Genomic DNA, 22725 nt, shown 5'->3' with positions numbered 1-22725 from the left:
TCCATCCAGCGATAGTTTCTTGGCATCCCTCCTCCACCCCTACTCCCCACTTCTAATCTGTTTCGATCCTACACTAGCAGGGGGAGTTCTCTGGTTCCGGCCTGTATTCCGGCCCGGAACCCTTCCCCAGGACAGCACGCCAAAATATGCTTAATACTCGCTCAAGCAGATTAGATGTAAGGGCGAACTCGTGAATTTTAAATAGTAAAAATATTTTGCTGTATTTTGGATCAAATAAATGCAGGATTGGTGAACAGACTTAAAAAATCTTACTGTTCAAAAACTTTTGACTGGTAGTGTAAATAAATAAAATTAAATTAAGAACAACAAAATGATGATATCAAGAACATTTTTTATTTTTTTCTGTAATGTCAAATCAGATAACATTTCTCTCGTTTTACATTCTTTTATTTTAAATCTCAGTCTTTAGTCTTTCCAAATTGCTATAATGCATATTCTCATCCAATATATGGCCGATCCATCTTAACACGTACTTCTAACCATCGCAACATAACTTTGTCATCATTTCAGTCTCATTCAAACACTATTTATCAAGTGTAGCTCTTAAAACAGCATTCACCTTTCAAATGTCGTCTCATGACATCAAGTGACTCCTGATTACATCACTAGGAGCTCTTTTAACATCTTTTTCACAGACCAAACAAAACCAACATAGAGCACATACCAAACAAAAAACATTTTCACATATTAATGCTGCTGTTTCACAGATTTGCTTTTTAAAAAATACCTTTAAGTAAACTTTGTCAGTGAATCTAAGTGCTCTGAATGTTAATCTGAAGACAAAGCCACACCAAACTTTACTCAACGACAGCTTTACGGACTGGCCAGCAGCTCCAACAGCTGAAATAATGAATGAATTCACAAGTATACTATAACATGAGTTATTAAAAACAAGCTATGTGCATCCAAAAATATTTAACAGAGAATCCAAATGTATCGCCTCTGTTATTAAAAGGGTTCAGAATAATGTCAGTTATAAAAACTGTCAGCTCACCTTGAAAAGATATGAATGCAGCAATGCAGTAAACGATATGTAGGATCAATTTAATGTCAAGTACTGAGTTTATTAGAGGCTCACCCATATATTTCATAAATATGTTTAAATTAAATCATATTGGCAAGAGTTAAAGAAACAGTTCACATAAAAATGAAAATCTGACCCTCAGGCCAGCTGGTTTCTTCATCAGAACAGATTTGGATAAATTTAGCATTACATCACTTGCTCACCAGTGGATCCAGTGAATGGGTGCCGTCAAAATGAGAGTCCAAAAAAACAACAACATAACATCACAATGAGTTCTGACGGCACCCATTTACTGTAGAGCATCTATTAGTGAGCAAGTGAATTTCTCCAAATCTGTTTAGATGAAGAAAAAACTCATTTACATTTGGTATGGCTTTAGAGTCAGCAAATGTACTGAAAAGATTAGATACCAGATTAATACTGAATAATCATACCTTTGTAAACAAATTGTTTACAATACTCTTCAACATTTTCCCCAGAAAAAACAAAACAAAAACCTGGTGATTTGATATGATGCTAAATAGGTTGTCTAAAGCTAATAAACTTTGTTCAAACTGTGTATAACAGTTTCTGTACACGAAGTACATTACATTTCTGATAATATCTGTCATTTCTTCACCTGAAATCATTTACCCTGACCTTGATTCTGTATCACTGCAGCCAAAAGAGATTATACTGTAATACCAAATCGCATTGAAATGGTAAACACATTCTCTCACACACTCACACTATACTGGTACTGTGAGATAATAGAGGAATACAGTCCCCTAAAACATCCCATTCACCACAACATCCACACATTTTTGTGTGTTTTAATGTGGTGGTCTATTCAATACCAGTAGAAAAACAACAGTAAAAAATGACAAAAATATACAATGTAAAATTGTAATGTAATACATTAATTTCACAGAACACCTCTCAAGGAAGAGTGTTGAGAATTAAAGTCAGGAGAAGAACTTCCGTCAAGGGATGATGGATACCAGGAGAAATGTTGTGTGTTTTATATACAGAACCTGTTTGAGTGCCTATTTATAATGGGGCCAGTTTTTATTTTTATATATCCTGATATTGGATCTATACAGTTGAGTTCAAATGTTTACATACACCTTGCAGAATCTGCAAAATGTTAATTATTTGACCAAAGTAAGAGGGAATAAGATATTTCACATAAAATATGTTTACATAAAGTCCACAAGAGAAAATAATAGTTGAAAATAACAATAGTCTCTTGTTTATCCTCAACAGTTAAACTGGCCGCTGTTCTTCAGAAAAATCTTTCAGGTCCCATGAATTATTTGGTTTTTCAGCATTTTTGGTGTATTTGAACCCTTTCCAACAATGACTGTATGATTTTGAGATCCACCTTTTCACACCGAGGACAACTGAGGGACTCATATGCATATATGCATTAAGAGCCAGGGGTGTAAACTTTTGAACAGAACGAAGTTGTGTAATTTTTTCTCATTTTACCTAAAATATCATATTTTTTTCCATTTAGTACTGCCCTTCAGATACTACAGAAGATACTTACATGTTTCACAGAAGACAAAATAAGTTAAATTGACTAAAATCTTCAAGTTCAAAAAGTTTTCACCCCCCAGGTCTTAATTCATCACGTTTCCTTTTGGAGCATCAGTGAGCATTTGAACCTTCTTTATTAGTTGCATATGAGTCTCAAAATCATACAGTCATTGTTGGAAATATTTAACAAATCTCAAAATTAATTTAATTTATAAAGTATTTTATATTTGTGTGATGCCTAAATTCACTTAAAGCATTTAAAGTGAAATATTTTAGTGTTTTATTTTTAATTTATTTAGACAAAATAGTATCATAGAGAGTGGATATTCATCAGTTAAAATCCATAACATGAAAGTAGTTATCATCATAATTTATCATCTGTGCATCCCTAGCTGTCGTACTCTCATTTGACTGACATTATTCTGAAGGTGCATAAAGTGATTTTTTACAGTAACCCATACAGTACTGTAAATGCACATTAACTACTGTTTGAAAAAAAAAATCTAATGCAGAAAAATCCATCCACTTCCACAAAGATTTGAGAAGCAGACAGACCAGTTTTATAACACAAAATGAAACAAGTGGGATAATGAGCATTAACAAGCGGGCCGCAAATAATAACGGGAGAAAAGTGGGCGATTTCTTGATGAAGATGATGGAGATTCCAAAATATAGCAAATAAATTCAGCAAAAAAAATGAAATCAACTCAGTCAAAAGATGACGTCATATGGCTCCTGTGTAAAACAAAATAAGTATGACATTAAAATTTTATTTTAACATCATCATTCCTTTGTGAGTAACGTGAACACGGTTATCGGTTAACAGGTTAGTTATTCAGGCCGTGCTCAAAATCAAGTGTGTCTAAAACCATCCACTTGCTAATAGCTGGATTATAGGTCATTAAAATATTGCAGTTCAGGCATCTCATATTACTCCTCAGCGCCGTCCGATCGTACGCCGACTGATTTGTTTGTATAATATCCCTCAGGCAATGGCTCTGGCCCGCCTCTGGGTCTTTCCCTTTAACATAAGGCTGTCCTATAAAAAGGTGACCTGCCCGCGCCCCAAGCATCTCAGGACGAGGCGTCTTGATATCCAGCAGCAGCTGGCACAACACTGTATCAGCACAAACACATGCCACAAATTAGCTGACCTTTCTCTCCTCCCACTGCTATGCCAACAATGCCACGCCTCTTCCCTTCTGCCCACGGGCAGACGCCATGCCACCCCCTGCTCTTTAGAGGTCTCATCTTAACACCATCCATACCATAGACATACAGTAGCTCTTGAGGAAATAGAACAGTAGTCATGTATTTTAAGGGTGCTATTTTATTACCGGCGCAGGAGGCGTTAACATAAAATCATTTTTATTTATACTCATATAAACAAAATAGTGTACGCATGGTACACTCTCAGAAAAAAAAGGTACAAAGCTGTCCCTGGAGCAGTACTCTGAGATACAAAAGCTAAAAAGAACATCTCAGTACCTTATTTACCCCTAAACAGTACCTTAAAAGTACACACTAGTACAGTCGTGGCCAAAAGTTTTGAGAATGACACAAATATTAGTTTTCACAAAGTTTGCTGCTAAACTGCTTTTAGATCTTTGTTTCAGTTGTTTCTGTGATGTACTGAAATATAATTACAAGCACTTCATACGTTTCAAAGGCTTTTATCAACAATTACATGACATTTATGCAAAGAGTCAGTATTTGCAGAGTTGGCCCTTTTTTTTCAGGACCTCTGCAATTCGACTGGGCATGCTCTCAATCAACTTCTGGGCCAAATCCTGACTGATAGCAACCCATTCTTTCATAATCACTTCTTAGAGTTTGTCAGAATTAGTGGGTTTTTGTTTGTCCACCAACCTCTTGAGGATTGTCCACAAGTTCTCAATGGGATTAAGATCTGGGGAGTTTCCAGGCCATGGACCCAAAATTTCAACGTTTTGGTCCCCGAGCCACTTAGTTATCACTTTGTGGCTTCTTTGCTGCCCTTCTTGACACCAGGCCATCTTCCAAAAGTCTTGGCCTCACTGTGCGTGCAGATGCGCTCACACCTGCCTGCTGCCATTCCTGAGCAAGCTCTGCACTGGTGGCACTCCGATCCCGCAGCTGAATCCTCTTTAGGAGACGATCCTGGCACTTGCTGGACTTTCTTGGACGCCCTGAAGCCTTCTTAACAAGAACTGAACCTCTTTGATTGAAGTTTTTGATGAACCTATGAATTGTTGATTTAGGTGCAATCTTAGCAGCCACAATATCTTTGCCTGTGACGCCATTTTTATGCAACGCAATTATGGCTGCACGCGTTTCTTTGCAGGTCACCATGGTAAACAATGGAGGAACAATGATTTCAAGCATCACCCTCCTTTTAACATGTCAAGTCTGCCATTCTAACCCAATCAGCCGAGAAGCCCCTGTCTGCAGCCTGCAGATCGAGGCGTGGCTGAATCTGGGGCGGGGCTGCACGTGTCACCCCGCCCACATGCCTTCTCATTGGTTGTAGGTAAATTAATAATGTCGAGATAACGTAACTCCCACTACTCATCTCATTGGTGGCAAAGTAATGACGTTGAAAACATTATGGAGTTAAGGGAAATGAAATAGCATATAAAATAGCAAAGGAAGTTACTAAAAATAATCAAATTGATTTTACAGTTAGTATCAGTAGAACAGAAATTAAGAGTATTATTAAAAATAAATTAAAGAAACAATGGCAACAACAATGGGAAGAAAATAGAAAAAGGACGATGGTTTCATAAGATTCAAAGGAGAGTGGGAGAAATAAGGTGTACAGGGAGGAGTAGGCCAGAAGAGGCAATAATATCAAGGCTTCGGTTTGGACACACGGGATTAAATGGAACATTACTGAAAATAGGTAAACATGGCACAGGGAAATGTGAATATTGCGGGCATGAAGAAACAGTGGAACACCTCATATTAGAGTGCAGGAAATATGAAACTGAAGACAATTGACCTTATGCACAGAGCATTCTTTAGAACTTCCGCATAAAGATAAGCCAGCTCGTAAACTTCCGCTGAAGCTCATTTTCTATGTGCTATATATTAGGTGGACACTATTGAGACTCATCTACTGCCTGGTTCTTATCAGAAACTGAGAAAAATTATAATTGCAACATTATAAACAATGTTAGCGGCATGAACATTCAGATTCATATTATTTAACAACATGTCATTTAAATGTGGAGCCTGGCAATCCCGTACTCTCTGTATCTGCATAGTTGTACATTTAAATGCTGACAGCTAAACACTATCATAACGTGTTTAAGCTAATGTTAACTAGCTAGCGATACTTCTCTTCAAGGACATCTTGATCGTATTCTTGATAATCACTAATTTGCCTTCATAGTCATGAACACATTTTTAAAATCTTGCAATATTTTAAAGCCTTTTTTATTTTCTAACTCTACAGCTGTGAAATAAAATGTACTTCAAGGACTCACTTTTCATTCATAAAAACGGCATCGGAAAAAAATGACTTTTCACGGAAAACAACGTCTATTTATGGAATTATACATATAACCAATAGACCTTATGCATGGAGCGTAATATGGAATTACCCATATAACCAAAAGATGGCAGCAGAGGATTATTTATTATGCAGCTGCCTTTTAAACTCCCTATATTTTTCAAGACGTCTTGCTTTTCGATTTATTTTAAAATTACTAGTATAATAAATTATATTACTTTTACTGGCCTTAAGTATATAGTATAGGAAGTGCAGAAAATCATTAAACTCACACACAAACAGCCTATAAGGGTGAATTATTTAAATACTACTATATAGTTCACTACAAATGCATTAAATAATTGTGGTATAATAATTAAATAATGCACTCAATATGAATCGATAGGAATATGAAATATTTAATAAAATTTAATAACTACATCTTTTAAGTTTTATCTTGAACTGTAAAATCTATTGAATAGCCTATATTTAACCAATACTTGTCAGATGTTTGTCCGGTTATTACTGCCAATCACAGCAATGAATCTCGCATTTTTAGCCGATTTACTCGCCTATTTTTTAAACTGGCATTTGTCATTCTTGAAACGGTATACATGGACGTTTGGTCCTCTTAGACAAACACTTTTCTTCGATTGTGAGTGGATTATGTAGAGAAAACGTACAAAGTACGCTCATATTACGGCACAGTACAGTTGACCAGAAATGCCTTAGCTGGCTTGACTAAACAAGGAAGTAATCCGTGCATATGGTCAATTAATAGCGAAATCAGAAGAAATGAAAATATGTTTCAATTTAGTCGATATACTTCGGGAAGGGTCAACAGATATATAGGGTGTTATTTCAATTTCTAAGAGAAATTAATGTATTTGAGCACAGAGGACCCAGACAGCTGTTTCGCGTGTCACTATTAGATCGGGAGGGAGAATCAGAAATAACTGTGAACATTATTATCTGAAATAAATAACAGTGAAATTCATTCATGTGTCGTCATAATTCATTCATGTGTCATAAATGTTTGTATTTATAAACAACTCTGATGTTTAACAACCCTTTTCTATTTATTAATTTAATAACATTAGGATAGTGGATACTCTTGCTGAGAATTTTCCACATTTATGTATCTTATTAACAATTAAGACAATAATAAAAAAAACTGTAAATAAACACCACTGGTTAACATTTTGATTTATAGTCACGGATTGCCAGAAATGGGATAACTAAACAGCGGAAAGATGTCTTGCTTGTAAATGTATGTAACCTTGGACCACAATCTTAATTGAGATTTGTACACATCTGAAAGCTGAATAAATAAGCAAAGGATTCAGCCTTTGCATAAAACGTATAATTCATAAGTTTCCAACAGCTGCGTGGCAGCGACGTCAATCCATTTCACTAACCAATGAGATGAGTTGTGGGAGGGAAGTTGCGCCGACGTCATTAATTTTCCTACAACCAATGAGAAGGCATGTGGGCGGGGCGACACGTGCAGCCCCGCCCCAGATTCAGCCCCGCCTCGATCTGCAGGCTGCAGACAGGTGCACTTGAATCAGCCTGACATAATGATCTCCAGCCTTGTGCTCGTCAACATTCTCACCTGAGTTAACAAGACGATTACTGAAATGATCTCAGCAGGTCCTTTAATGACAGCAATGAAATGCAGTGGAAAGTTTTTTTCGGGATTAAGTTAATTTTCATGGCAAAGAAGAACTATGCAATTCATCTGATCACTCTTCATAACATTCTGGAGTATATGCAAATTGCTATTATAAAAACTTAAGCAGCAACTTTTCCAATTTCCAATATTTATGTAATTCTCAAAACTTTTGGCCACGACTGTACTTTAAAAGAACCTAAATTGTACATATAACCCTAAATGTACATATGTTATGTCTACAGGTCTTATCCATAACTTATTTTTATTAAAAGGAAATATTAGGAAACTATTTTTACCTTATGAGAATACCTTATTTAACCCGTAAAGTTCAAAAGTTTACATACACCTTGCAAAATCTGCAAAATGTTATTTTACCAAAATAAGAGGGATCATAAAAAATGCATGTTATTTTTTTATTTAGTATTGACCTGAATAAGATATTTCACATAAAAGACATTTACATACAATCCATAAAAGAAAATAATAGCTGCATTTATAAAAATAACCCTGTTTAAAAGTTTACATACACTTTTATCATTTGTTACTTGAATGATCCTGTTTTTGTAGTGATTGTTGTTCATGAGTCCCTTGTTTGTCCTGAACAGTTGAACTGCCTGCTGTTCTTCAGAAATTTTGCATTGTTATTTTCTTCTGGAGCATTAGTGAGCATTCAAACCTTCTGTAATAGTTGCATACGAGTCCTGCAGTTGCCTTTAGTGTGAAAAGATGGAACTCAAAATTATACAGAATTTGTGGGACCTAAAGGATTTTTTTTTTTTTTTCGTTTTGTTTAACTGTTCAGGACAAACAAGGGACTCATGAACAACTATCACTAAACAAAAAAATAAAAAACACAGCTGTGGATCATTCAGGTAACAACACTGTAAATAATAATCAAGTGTATGTAAACTTTTGAACAGGGAAATTTTTATAAATTCAACTATTATTGTCTCTTGTGGACTATATGTAAACATATTTTATGTGCAATATCTTACTCAGGTCAGTATTAAAATCAGTACTAAAAAAATAACATGCCTTTTGTAAGTTCCCTCTTATTTTGGTAAAATTATTAATATTTTGCAGATTCTGCAAGGTGTATGTAAACTTTTGACCTCAGCTGTATAGCACTTTAAAAGTACATAATTAGTACCTTTTGAAAGGATACTGCCTCAGTGACAGTTTTTTTAACCTTTTTTTCTAAGAGTGTAAGGTACAAAAGTTACATCTTTGTACCTTTTCATTTATTTTTCATTCAAAAACAGAAAAGTTTGATTAAACACAAAAGGTACAAAAGTTGTTTTCAAAAGGTACACCTTTGTTCCTTATTTCCCTATATAAGGTACATATTAGTAGCTAAATGGTAGATATTTGTACCTTTTAAAAAGGTACCACCCCAGTGACAGCTTGTGTACCTTTTTTTCTGAAAGTGAATAGAGAAATGATTCTAACACACTGATTCTAACACACAAACTCATAAGCCATGTAAACCTTGAAGGCACTGCAAGTCTGTAAACTTAGTTTGTTAGTTTGTACAGAATCATCTGCAAAAGGCATAAATGCAAATTCAAATCCACCACCCTAAAAGAGCTTCTACTTTGAAACAAGAGTCATTATTTTTTGATTGCTTCTTGTTTAATAGGCATATATTAGTTCAATCTGAAGCTGCAAAATGTAAACAGAGCCAAAAAAGATGTATTTTTGTCATAAAGCATCGATTTCTTTCCAAGATGGTTGGCAGTTCTTACACATTAATTATCTAAGTTATGACTGCTATAAAGTTAACTGATTCGAATTAAACAACAACAACAACAAAACTGATGATCCTGGACCACAAAACCAGCCATAATGGTATTTTTTTAAATTGAGATTTATCTGAAAGCTGAGTAAATGTATGTATGCTTTGTTAGGATAGCACAATATTTGGCCAAGATAAAACTTTTTGCAAATCTGAGGGTGCAAAAAAATCTAAATATCGAGAAAATCGCCTTTAAAGTTGTCCAAATTAAGGGCTTAGCAATGCATATTACTAATCAAAAATTAAACAATTATTTAAAACAGGGCCATTACTAGATACAATTTACCCATGCTACTTTAGACTGGTTTTGTGGTCCAGTGTCACATATGTCTACAGGTCTTACACAAGTCTTCTAAAAGACTTTTTTTCTAGGAACTTTTAGAAAAATATTTTTTAGCTTATGAGAATCTAATAGAGACAGTTCACCCAAGAATTACAATTCTGTAATCATTTACTCACCATCTTGTCATTCTGAACTTTTATGACTCTTTTTTTCTGCAGAACACAAAAGAACATATTTGAAAAAAGTCTTTGTTTTTGTGCATACAGTGAAAGCCAAAGAGGGTCTAATGTTGTTTTGACAAAATATATATATATATTTTAAATAGGGCCATTACTAGCTACAAGTAATAGGCAGACACTTATGCAGGTGCCGCATTAATCAATGTCATTTTATATTTTAAAAAGCACTCAAGGTTAACCTTGACAGGACCCCTTGTGGCCAGAGAAAAAAAGGAGCACTACAATGAAACAGTTGTAGCTGTGACAGGCACACACACACTCAAAAAGTGTTTTTTTGTCATTATGAAGTGCACTTACAAGGCATGAGTGCAAAAAGTAAAAGGAACATTTATTTATTGTACATTTCTAGTTAATTTTTGGTCATTTGTGACCCTGAGCCACAAAACCAGTCTTAAGTAGCATGGGTATATTTGTAGCAATAGCCAAAAATACATTGTATGGGTCAAAATTATTTTTTTTTATGCCAAAAATCATTAGGATATTAAGTAAAGATCACATTCCATGATGATATTTTGTAAATTTACTGATGTAAATATATCAAAACTTTTTGATTAGTAATATGTATTGCTAAGAACTTAATTTGAACAACTTAAACAGTGATTTTCTCAGTATTTTGATTTTTTTTGCACCCTCAGATTCCAGATTTTCAAATAGTTGTATCTCAGCCAAATATTGTCCTATCATAACAAACCATACATCAGTGGAAAGCAGTTTATTCAGCTTTTAGGTGATGTATGAATCTCAATTTCAAAAAATTGTCCCTTATGACTGGTTTTGTGATCCAGGGTCACATTTATACATACATGTTTTAAACTACATAAGTAAATAGAGAAAGAATTTTAATTTTTGGATGATTATCCCTTTAATTTAATAATAATTTAATCATCATTTAAAATAATTATCATCAGATATCCATAGCCTAACATCTGTACAAATACTTTGTGAATTTAAAAAATCTGATAAAAGCAAAATATGTTCTCAAACCTGGAATAAATTTTGAGCATCATTTTAGAAAAATAATTTTGATTTTGATTTTGAATATGTGACCCAGGACCACAAAACCAGTCATAAGGGTTGATTTTTTGAAATTGAGATTTATACATCATCTATAAGTTGAATAAATAAACTTTCCATTGATGTATGTTTGTTAGGATAGGACAATATTTGGCCGAGATAAAACTATTTGAAAATATTGAATCTGAGGATACAAAAAAATCAAAGTACAGAGAAAATTGCCTTTAAAGTTGTCCAAATGAAGTTCTTAGCAAAGCATATTACTAGTCAAAAATTAAGTTTTGATATATTTACGGTAGGAAATTTACAAAATATCTTAATGAAATGAAACTTAATATCCTAATGATTCTTGGCATAAAAGAAAAATCTATAATTTTGACCTATACAGTGTATTTTTGGCTATTGCTACAAATATACCTGTGCTACTTATGACTGGTTTTGTGGTCCAGGGTCACATATATAGGATCGTTTTTTTGGTTTACAATGTTTTCTTCTAAATCCCTTACTATTATTAAAAAAAACATTCGATGCATGCAAATATGAATTTTCACTTACGCTGTTGGTGAGTGGGGCTTTACCTATGCTCCACCACAAAGCTCATGGTGGTGCCATCGAAGGAGGGGGGAGCGATGATCCTTGGCCCTTGCTGGGAGGTGATGCTAATGACAGGCTGCTTGCTGTTGCTCAGCCTGCTGGTTTTAACATGTTGAGCCATAGAGGATGTTTGCGACGACTTCCCAGATGGCATATAATAAGGGCTCTCCATGTATGCTCCATCCTCCTGCTGTCCCATGTGTGAATGGGATTTATCCCCATCATCTGCTTCCGACTGCATAGAGAGCTGGGACTGAATAGTGCGTGCGGGGATCATCGTGGTTGGCATGTATCCCGGGTAAAACATATAAGTTTGGCCGTAAGCTCCCGGGCCGAGAGCAAGAGGAGATATTGGCAGTGGGACGGGGGTCATGGGAGGCTGCTGCGGCATCGGGACGTCCACATACTGCCCAGTTTCCGGGTCGAAGAGACGCCTGGTTGATGGTTGCACCGGAGTGTCCACCAAGTAGTAGCTTCCCGTGGTGGGATCCAGAAGCATCTTTCTTTGGGTTGCCTGGAAGTGATCTGTGGGGATGGGAGAGGGTTGAACCGTTGGGGAGAAGCAAATGACTTGAGGCTGAGCAGCTTGCATTGTGATAGGCAGGGGTGTGTGGTAAATAGTGGCGGTAGGGGTATCTGGGGACCGTGTCTCCATGACAAAAGATGAACGTTTTGGTGACGGATGGCCTCTAGATTCACTGTGAACCAGGTAGGAACCAGGCGGACTGGCTGTTTGGGTTTGACCACCTCCAGTTGGGATTGTGTAAACAGCCGTTTTGCCCAATCCAGCCATGGTTGGCTTAATGGCGGACGTTGCTTGAGGCTTCACTGGTATGGTTAAGTAGTTCTCCGCATCTGCTGTGGAAGTGAACTGTAATGGTGCAAACTCGGTCTCACTGCCATTCGGTCTCTCCCTCTTTTCCAGTACACGCTTCGGCTGCGATATCTTCAAGGAAACAGGTACTTTCGGAGATTTAGCTGCAACGGCCTTGGAGCTCAGAGATGCTGGTGATGCAACGTGCATTTGCGCTGCCTTTGTGGCTAATGGCTTCTTACAAGGCGTTCCTGTGAGCGGTTTAAGGCCGTTTTGCTCTTCCCGGGCGACTGGAATAGTCAACGACTTCTCATCTTTTTTAGGTAGCAGTTCGATCAGGTTTGAGGTTGAATCTCGTCTTAGCAATCTATCAGCGGGAGTGGAGCTAGAATTGCTTTCTTGTTCTTCCACGGTGTGTTCCTCTCTGGTGATGAGCGAGAGCACATGGCTATCCGTTATCGGCCGTGGCTCTGTTTTTCTCTTCCACTCGTTCTTGTCAAAAACATACAGCTGCTCCATTGTTTTAACAGCGGCTTGTAATTTTTCCAAAGCGGCCTGGTTGGCCATCTTGGGTTCGCTTTTCTTCTCAGATGCATCGCTTGTTTTGTCTTGTTTTTGTGTGCTTGTTTCAATTTTTAATCCAGTTGGCACTTCTTGCTTTGGCAGCCTGTTAGCTACAGCAACGTGAGGAGTGGACCTGTCGGCCTCGACTATATCCTCTGGAAATCGTCTCTTGGGAGGGTCTATTAAATTTCCAGATTGCTTCACATTGCTATTTGTATTCACAGACTGGCATTTAATCACTATGGGCGAAAGAGAGGCTGAGTTCAGATAAGGACTCTGCTTTAATGGCTTGTGCTCTCCATCAGAAGTCGAGTGGCTAGATTTGTTGTCGTTGTTATCTAAAGACACAAAGTGATATGAGCTCTTAACCAGTTTACGCACGTCTCTAACCTGGTGAATGGGGGTCTGTAGCTTGCCCTTGTTATCTCTAATGTCTCTGACTATAAAGTGAGGCACTTTGTCAAACGACTCACCCTTGAAAGCCGTGGCGAGCGCTTGGCATCTGTTGTCCTCAGCTGTCTTGCAGCCTAAATTGGGAGTGAGTAGCTTCGCGATGTTGAACGGGTCGCTTTTGTTGTCCCGAACGCTCCGCAAACTTATTTTGATTTCGGGGGACTTCGATGTCACAGCGTTGCGCGTCGCGTCTGACACATAGAGTGTGTTTGAACGCATTTTCAAAGCTCCGCTTTCTGTTTGATCACGCGTGGAGGAACTCACGTTCGATGGCGGTTTTCTGAGGTCCCGCTCCGCGGACGGAAGCTGTATGCTTGGCACAAACAAATGTGACATTTTAGTGTGCCTGCCGCTCGCTGACTCGACACTGAAGCTGGTTTCCCCCGGACACTCGCGTAGCGCTTTCTCCTCAGGAGTTTTGTCGTTTTTATGTTCCTTTTGAAACTCTAGCTCGCCGTCCCTCCACGATCTGAACGCGCTATTTTGGCTGCGAAGCAGCGTGCTTTTAGATGCTTCGAATGCTCCTTTTTTAGTATCATTCGCCGACTCTAAATTGGTTTCTGATGCACTCGTCAAACTCTCTTCTTTGCGCCCGTCGTCTTTGGCATCGCTTGAATTGCCGTCTACTATGTCGCCCAGATCGTCCACGCAGACGATCGTGAAGTCGGAGTCGGCTTCTGAGAATTTCGAGCTTTGCCTTTGCAGCCCTTTGGAATCTTTCTTGGCTGCTTTCTCTCTGTGCGCTTCGTGCGTCCCGAAGCACGGAGAGGGTGCATGGTGCGCCTCGCATATCTCGCCCCTCTCCATTTTGCGCTCCTGCTCAAACTGCATTTTCTTAGAAATGACATTTTTGAGGAGGCTCGATGCGAATATGGCTTTCTTGTGTGTGTCTTCCATGGTTTCCCCTGCATTGCAGGGTTGCATGCTGGCCTCACTCCCTTGAGCGCTTGGCAAGGTGTTTGTAACTTCATCTGTGGAACGTGATCCTCCAGTGCTTTCGTTTACAGGCTGCCCGGATTTGACATTGCATCGAAAATTGAGCGTTTCGGTCAGCCTTATGAGGCCACTTTGCCCCTGCGTAAACTTCCCCATGAGCTCTTTCTTTTTTGTTGTAGACGATGCGTTTTTGCGGCTCACCAAATTTCCGTTTAGTGCAAATATCTCTACGGGGGGCGCGCGCATGCTAGTCAAAGTCAAGCCCGTTATCCCTTTACCATCCCTCTTTTTGGCAAAATGGAAATTGGATGTGGAGCCTTTATGTGCTACTAAGTTTTGATCTCTTCTCTTGCCATACTTTAGGTCAACAAACGTCGACCACGTGTTTATTCCCAACCCATGCTCTGAAGCAGAAGACTCACTAGAAGTGCTAAAGTTTATGGCATCGAAATATGGGTACGCCAGACTTTTGAACGCCCTGGCAGTGAGATTGCGCACTTCCTTATCAGCGTCATCCAGCTCGCTCACCGCGCTGGACGCACCGCTGGAATACTCGTTCACATCTTTGCTTTTCAGTTTGCTGCCAAAGTGCAAGCGCCCCGGCACAGCAATAAAACACTTTGCGTTATCACACACTTTGTCACCCTTGGCATCCACTCCTCTCAAAACGTAGCGACTTGTGCCTTTTGCCTGCTCTTGGATGCTGCTTGGCTCATTCACAGCGCGGGAAGTGGCTTTGATTGACAGGTGAATCTGCCCGGCTGTATTTTGATTTTTTGACAGGCTCTCATCTGAGCTGGCACATTTGTCCGCGTCGCAGAGATTGCTTTCAGGCTTACTGCTGAGCACTGCTTCGCTCGTATTATCCTGGTTGCTTTGCACAGTCGCCTCTTTTTCCCCTATCGTTTCATCGCTGTCAAAAGACGCATAATCGACAAACGAGTAGACCTGGAGATCGTCCTCGATATCCCAGCTGGATCCCGTCTCAAAGTCGTAATCCACATCGTGGTCCAACTCCAAAAGCTGGATTTCGTGGGTTGTGATATAATGCGATTCATCCTCATGGACTTCAGGCGTTTCGTGATCTGAAAGCACCACTGTGACCTCATCGTCCGATTCACTTCTGCTGCTCATATAAACTTCATTGTATTGTTCATTGTAATTGCTTTCCAGGCTCTTAGTGTCCAAATTTGGGGATTTGGGCTTTTGCTCTGTTTTCTCGATACAGTCCGTGTCGTTTTTATCGGCTTGAGGTATTTCAAAAGAGTTTGAATTTTCCACGCATTCCTCCACTGTGCATTTATGTTGTGTGTCGTTTACTTTTGGTTTATGCTCGTCTTGTGATTCGCTCATGCCACTAATACTTTTAATTATTGCCAGTTGACCAGAGTCCCCAGTAAGTGTCACTTTCACTGTTTTTGTATCATCCAATTTTAGTTCCAGCAGGTCGTTCAGATCCACATAATTTGACTCTTCTTGTGCGGCTATCAGTCGCATGTCCCGTTTGGAAAGCAAGTTTCTAAACGAATCAGTGTCTTCTCGGTAAATAAGCGTTTTCTCCGATGCTGCCATTGGATTTGTTAATGATAAAGCCGTGGTTGAAAATATTAAGTCTTTTAGGAGAGACACCAGTCCCCAGGAATCCCCACTCCACCGCCTGTTGTCCAATCCTAGTGAAGTTGTAGCTCTGCTTTGCCTTCCTCACCCACAGTTGTTAGTGCGGCACCCGAGCCCGTCATTTTACACGCGCGCCAGAGGTTCACGCGACCTCCTTTCAGTGAGGCAAACGACACAACTCTCACCCTACTGTACGTTCTCGTAAAAAATGTCATGAATATTCCTGTGATAATGCGATGGGAGGCGTATATCCGAAGAGAAACGGAGCCCGAGTTCCATGACACAGGCTGTTGTGTTGCGCGCTGTCCCTTAAAATGCATATGACTGCAAATTTAGAGCAGATGACGAAATGCGAAAACGTCTATTTTAGAACCAGGATGTTATGTTCAGCGTGTTTTGTTACATACAGCAGACAAGGCTGGCTCCCCCGACACAACATTTGTGCTAAAAATGAATCCTCCTTAAGCTTCTCGCTCAACAATGTGCGCTTTTGACGTGTCACCGCCTAAACCGCCTAAAAGAAATAGCCTATGTCACAGCCATACAATCACTCTCAGTCATGTGATGGAAATGTTGACGCTCTAAATGGAGTTACAGCATGACGAATATGAGAGGGATTCACAGTTAGTGGTGAGGAATTGATAGTGCTTTGCCAAAGAAGATAGTGGAAGAATTTGCGTAATGAAGTGTTGCGTAGTTCAGCTATAGTCACCTATAACTTATTATAAAAGAGTTTCTTTTTTTTCCACTATTATTCTTTGGAAAATTTCATTTTCATGCTTAAAACCTAGTTTTTGGAGCAAGGTCAGCACCACAGTGCTGGACAGCTCCTATGCAGCAAACAATACATGTTCAGGTCTCCGAAGAAGGATGCACTCAAAAAAAAAGATTTTTTTGTGAAATTAATTTATCGGATTTTATTTAGATTTGTGCAGCTTTTAATATGTACACTACCAGTCAAAAGTATTAAGATTTTCAATGTTTTTAAAGAAGTCTCTTCTGCTCACCAATCTGCATTTATTTAATCCAAAGTACAGCAAAAACAGCTAAATTTTGTAATATTTTTACTATTTAAAATAACTCTTTTCTATTTGAATATATTATATTAATTTTATTTATTCCTGTGATTTCAAAGGTGAAGTTTTAGCATCATTACTCCAGTCACATGATCCTTCAGAAATTGTTCTAATATTCTGATTTGCTGCTCAAAAAACATTTATTATTTTGATGTTGAAAACAGTCATTTTTTTCAGGTTTCGTTGGTGAATAGAAAGTTCAGAAGAACAGCATTTATCTGAAATAGAAATATTTTGTAACATTATACTATATCATTACTTTAGCTAAATAAAAGCATACATTTCTATAATTTCTTTCACCAAAAAAAAGAAAGAAAAAAAATATGCTGTCTCCAGACTTTTTAATGGTATAGTGTATAATTTCTACAAAAGATTTTTATTTCAGATAAATGCTGATCTTTGGATCTTTCTATTCATCAAAGAATCCTAAAACAAAATATTTCTTGAACAGCAAATTAGGACCATTGATTTCTGAGGGATCATGTGACACTGAAGACAAGAGTAATGATGCTGAAAATGTAGCTTTGATCACAAGAATAAATTACATTTTAAAATTTATTCAAATAGAAAACAGGTATTTTAAATAGTACAAATATTTAAAAAACAATTCTTTTTTGCTGTACTGTACTGAATTAAAAAAAAATGCAGGCTTGGTGAGCAGAAGAGAAATATAAAATTTTACTGTTCAAAAACTTTTGACTGGTGGTGTAGGCTGATCTCTCCATTTAAATTAACTTCGGTCTGTTTTTTGCTAATTAAATATTCATGTTAGCCCATAGGTGTTTGGTCTAACATGAATATTTAATTAGCAAAAAAAATCTGATTCTAAATATCTAATTAAATAGATTATTAATTTAATTAAGTAAATTGTTGTTATAAGGGTTAGAGACTAAAAGTGTTTACAGACACATGCTGTTTTCGTGTCAAATTAAGGTAGGCTATTTTATCTTAAGTCAATATTACCAAGACTTAAGTACATTCACATTCATCTTTTCTTTTCCCATGCACTCTTAAAAATAAAAGTGCTTTACGATTTCATAGAAGAACCTTTTTTGTCTAAATGGTTCCATAAAGAACCTTTAACATCTTTCTGTTTCACAAAAGGTTCTTTGTGGCGAAAGAAGGTTCTTCAGATTATAAAAAGATAAGAAATAGATGGTTCTTTAAAGAACCTTTGACTGAATGTTTCTTTGTGGAACCAAAAATGGTTCTTCTATGGCATCGCTATGAAGAACCTTTTAAAGTACCTTTATTTTTAAGAGTGTACAGATGAAATGCGAGGGAAAAGCTTGTATATCAAAATATTTACTTAATTTGCTAGTAGCTGAGCGACGATTTTACTTTAAAGTCCCCCTGAAATCAAAATTAAAGTTTTTTGGCTTTTAGTATGAATATATTAGCCTTAAGGTTATCTATAAGCTAGTATGCTGCAAAACAAAGACAAAATTCGCTTTTACAAGATATGGGCATTCAAAACTTACAGTCTTGTCACTTCCGCCAATATGAATCAAGGATTTGGATGATATCACCGTGCACTTCAGTTTCTCATCAAACGTTCTGTCCAATCAAATGCTCTCTAGAGTCTGTAATGTCCCGCCCCCTACACAGAGACGCATTAACCCGGAGCAGATCATATGCGCTCATATGTGCGGACGGCATGTATTAAATTACACAGCCTCAGCATGATTATGATCACTATTTCGTTTTAGCAAGTTTCATATTGAATCTGTGGGGTAATTTATTAGTCTGTGGCTGTGATAAGCTTACAAATGCGGCTTTACAGAGCTTAACGGCTCTTGCCTGAGCAGATATTAATGGAACGCTATTGGCTATTCAAAATTAGTGGGCGGGGCTGGGCGATATGTTTTTGTTTCAGTTAAAAGTAAGTCACCACATAGAATAACGCTGCGTGTTTCAAGGCACTTCAGTGGACCTTTAAAGGGGTCATCGGATGCAAAACTAACTTTTACATGTTGTTTGAACATTAATGTGTGTTGGCAGTTTGTGTACACAACTACCCTACAATGATAAAATCCACCCAGTGGTATTTTTTTTATCTTTAAAAGTAATATCCCCTTTTTAAAATCAGGTCATTGTCAGCTTCTTGTCGTTGTGATGAAACACAGTTGATTGGCATGAGCGTCTTACCTTAGACCCGCCCTCACCGAGCTGAAAGAGTCCGAATCCGATCGCCATTGTGTCGACTCAGGTGCAGAGGAAGACTCTAATTGAGTGATTGAGGTGTTCTGTTGTTGGATGTAATAATGAACATAGCAGTAGTCATTTACTCCCGACATCTGAGCCGCTTAAGAGGCAGAGGACAACGTTATTTTCATTTTTAAAAGGAAAGTGCTGATCCCGATCTACATATGCGTCTCTGTTCGTGTGAATCATTTGTGATGCAGCTTCACCCACAGCAGAAGTGAGTATAAGGGTTTTTTTATGCATCTTTGCAAATGGCCTTTCTTAATAATGTGCTTGTTGGCAAGTTTCGCCAAAGTTTTTCGCTAAAGTAAACATTACAGCTCATAATCCCTCAGCAGAGAGGGGCGGGGCATTTAAAGGGCCTATGCGATAAAATGAGCTGATATTTTGCAGAGCTGATTTTGACAAGGTAAATAGGTGTTTTTTAGAGACTTTTCATTAAGACCCTAAAGAATCATATGAACTTGTGGAAAATGGGCATCCGATGACCCCTTTAAAAACATATTTTGAATTAATATTCTGATCAATCAGACTTTTGCATTTACACATTTGGCAGACGATTGTATCACTATTGTTTATGCAGATATATCTAATATACCCTATATATCTAAAGCAAATTTATGTTGCTATTGGAGACCTAAAAAGACTGGCAAATGTTTCAGACTGGTATATCATGTTGCATTCTTTCAGCAACTGTAGGGTGAATGAGAAGACCACCATACGACTGACAGAGCCTGAGATCTGACCTAGTTTGTAGTGCTAAAGACCCTTTTCACCAGCTCAACACCATCTGCCAAGATGGGATAGTTCATGGTGCTATGAAGGACTATTGAGTTATTGTTATTTTATATTTCACGCATTCTAATCTACTGTTTTGCATGTTGTGTTTTTTGGGAATAAACACGCACACAAATGCACATGCATATACCAAGCTGCCACAAACAGGGTAATTTTAGTGCGCTATTTAAATGGCTCCTGTCTGCTCAAGCGTGTTCAGATACAGTTACATTCAGTGGCCGTAATAATCCAACAGGTGTTAAATCATGTCATCTATTAATCATCAAATGGCAGTTCACACAGTTTAGAGCTGATTAGTTACACACACCCGAATACAGCTTACATTCTCAGCCAATCTTTCTTGATTAATTTAGGTGTGCTGTTAGTTCTCGTGATTGGATTGCAATGTCTTAATCTAATGCAGTTTGAGAGCTTCTTGGACGGTCAAGGCTCTTCTTTCCTGTGATTCTGTTAACATACAATATAAGGAGTTCTTTTAAACTGTCACCTCTTAACGGTGGTAAGACATCTTGTTCATGCCACTTAGTCAGTCGGTTCACAGCAGCCGTGTTAAGGGTTTATCAGGTGGTGTGAGCAGAGTTCAGCACCCTGTGACCTAAGATACAGTATCTTACTGATAACTATGAAACTCATCCTGAGTGTTTGACCATCTGCACGCAGTCATTCATCATTCACTGCACTGGTCAGAGCCAGGACAGGGGCTTTCCAGCTCGTTCTGGAGATTAATTTCAATGATAGTGAGAATAAGTGTTTAAGGTAAGTTAAGAGCTCTCTGCGGGAACTCAGGTCAGTGCAACTTACATATATTACCATTAGCCCCTCTTGCAGCCCTTGTAAGTAAGTTTGTATGAAGAACCACACCTAAACCTACCCCTCATGCAAATCAAACTAAATAGTACGAGTAAGAATTAGCCACCTCATAAAATATGTACAAATTAGTCATGAGATAGAGTTGGTATTTCATGCACTTCATATTTATTTATTTATTTGTTTGTTTCTTTGTAACAACTTATTCAGCCTGACAACTGTTATATTAATTATATTTATGTAATATTTTAAAGTAGTTCAAGTGGTAACAACTAGATTAAGTCAAATATTTATTCAATTATTCATTCACTCATTCAGTATTTATTTATTTATTTAGCCTAAACTAAATTTAACTAAATTTATTTATATTAATGATAAAAAATGGCATTATTAACACGACTAATTAAATTAAATTAAAGTAAAGAGTAATGTATGGCCAACTGAATGGCTGTTTTGGCTTCATTTGAAATGACTATAAAGTAACATTTTTAAAGATTAAATTATTTTGCATAAACAAATAAATTAAGGATATTACATATAAATGAATAATATGTATAGTATAATATTTAATATTTTATATATTTAGCACTCAATCATCCTAAATACATTGTATTAAGATTGTAGTTGTATTATTATGCTTAATAAATATATATTGGAAATATTTAACATTTTTAGCTAAAATAATAAAATAAAATAGAATAAAAAATAAATAAATAAATAAAATAAAAATTAAATTAAATTAAATGAAAAAAATTAAAGATTAAATTATTTTGCATAAACAAATAAATTAAGGATATTACATATAAATTAATTATATGTTTATTATAATATTTAATATTTTATATATTTAACGCTAAATAATCCTAAGTAACATTGAGTTGTATTAGCGATATTTGTGGTAAATAAAAGTAATTAACTAATAAAATTAATTAGCAATATTTTGTTGTAAAATAGTATATATACAAGAAATATTTAACATAAAAAAAATAATTAAATAAAAATAAAGTAAAAGTAATGTATGGCCCACATGTTTGGCTTAATTTAAAATAATTATAAAGTAAGATTGCATTATTTTGCATAAACGAATAAATTCACCCTAACCCTTTGGCCTACACTATTCCCCTGTCTGTCAGTGGTCTCGTTCATATCTATGTAATAATTTGAAGCAATCAACCCATGGCACATTAGCCTTTCTGCCAGAATATAGCGGTTGTCTGGAGAACTATATTAAGTCTGTCTTGCAACCGAGACTTTGTTTGCACAGAAACTCTATTCTATAAGTATCCATAAAGAGCGAATGCTTTCTGCCATAGAATGTGTCTGCGATGTGATAGTAATGTCGAGGGACTGGTCTAGTTTTCAGTCTCACATTTCACAACTTTTTAGTGGCTGAGAGACAGGCGTCCAGCATATGTATATTTACAGCATTAAAAGGTCAACCACAGTCAATGATCAAACAGTGACAGTCTAACCTTTCAGCTTTTAGACCTAATGCAAAAATCAGGTGTCATATGAATGTTTGTAAGACACTTTAATTGCTATATTAACAGCTAGTACTTTTAAAAAATAATTAAAGTGTCAAACATTATTGTTGTTGCCTTAAGCATTAGTAGTTTACATCGGTAGCATTAAAAAGCACATTAGTGATAATCTTGAAAACGAAAATAGATATGTGACCCTGGACCACAAAACCAGTCATAAGGTTAAATTTGACAAAACTGAGATATATACATCATATGAAAGCTCAATAAATAAGTTTTCTATTGATGTATATTTTGTTAGGATAGGACAATATTTGGCCGAGATACATCTATTTG

The 22725-nt window shown here is 37.0% G+C and overlaps 1 protein-coding gene across 1 annotated transcript; it reads right to left on the bottom strand.

The window, feature by feature from the left end:
* Window positions 1-335: 335 nt before the first annotated feature.
* c3h4orf54 (chromosome 3 C4orf54 homolog) lies at window positions 336-16099 on the bottom strand. Its single transcript, XM_073836367.1, has 3 exons — window positions 11600-16099; window positions 9968-10003; window positions 336-3301 (listed from the first exon to the last, which is right to left on the bottom strand). Exon 1 carries the CDS (start codon window positions 15975-15977, stop codon window positions 11619-11621), a length of 4359 nt encoding a protein of 1452 aa, XP_073692468.1. The 5' UTR covers window positions 15978-16099; the 3' UTR covers window positions 336-3301; window positions 9968-10003; window positions 11600-11618.
* Window positions 16100-22725: the final 6626 nt, after the last annotated feature.

The sequence above is a fragment of the Garra rufa genome, chromosome 3 (genome assembly GCF_049309525.1).
Source record: "Garra rufa chromosome 3, GarRuf1.0, whole genome shotgun sequence".
Lineage (NCBI taxonomy): Eukaryota > Metazoa > Chordata > Actinopteri > Cypriniformes > Cyprinidae > Garra > Garra rufa.
This window is presented reverse-complemented; position numbering and strand designations above follow the sequence as displayed.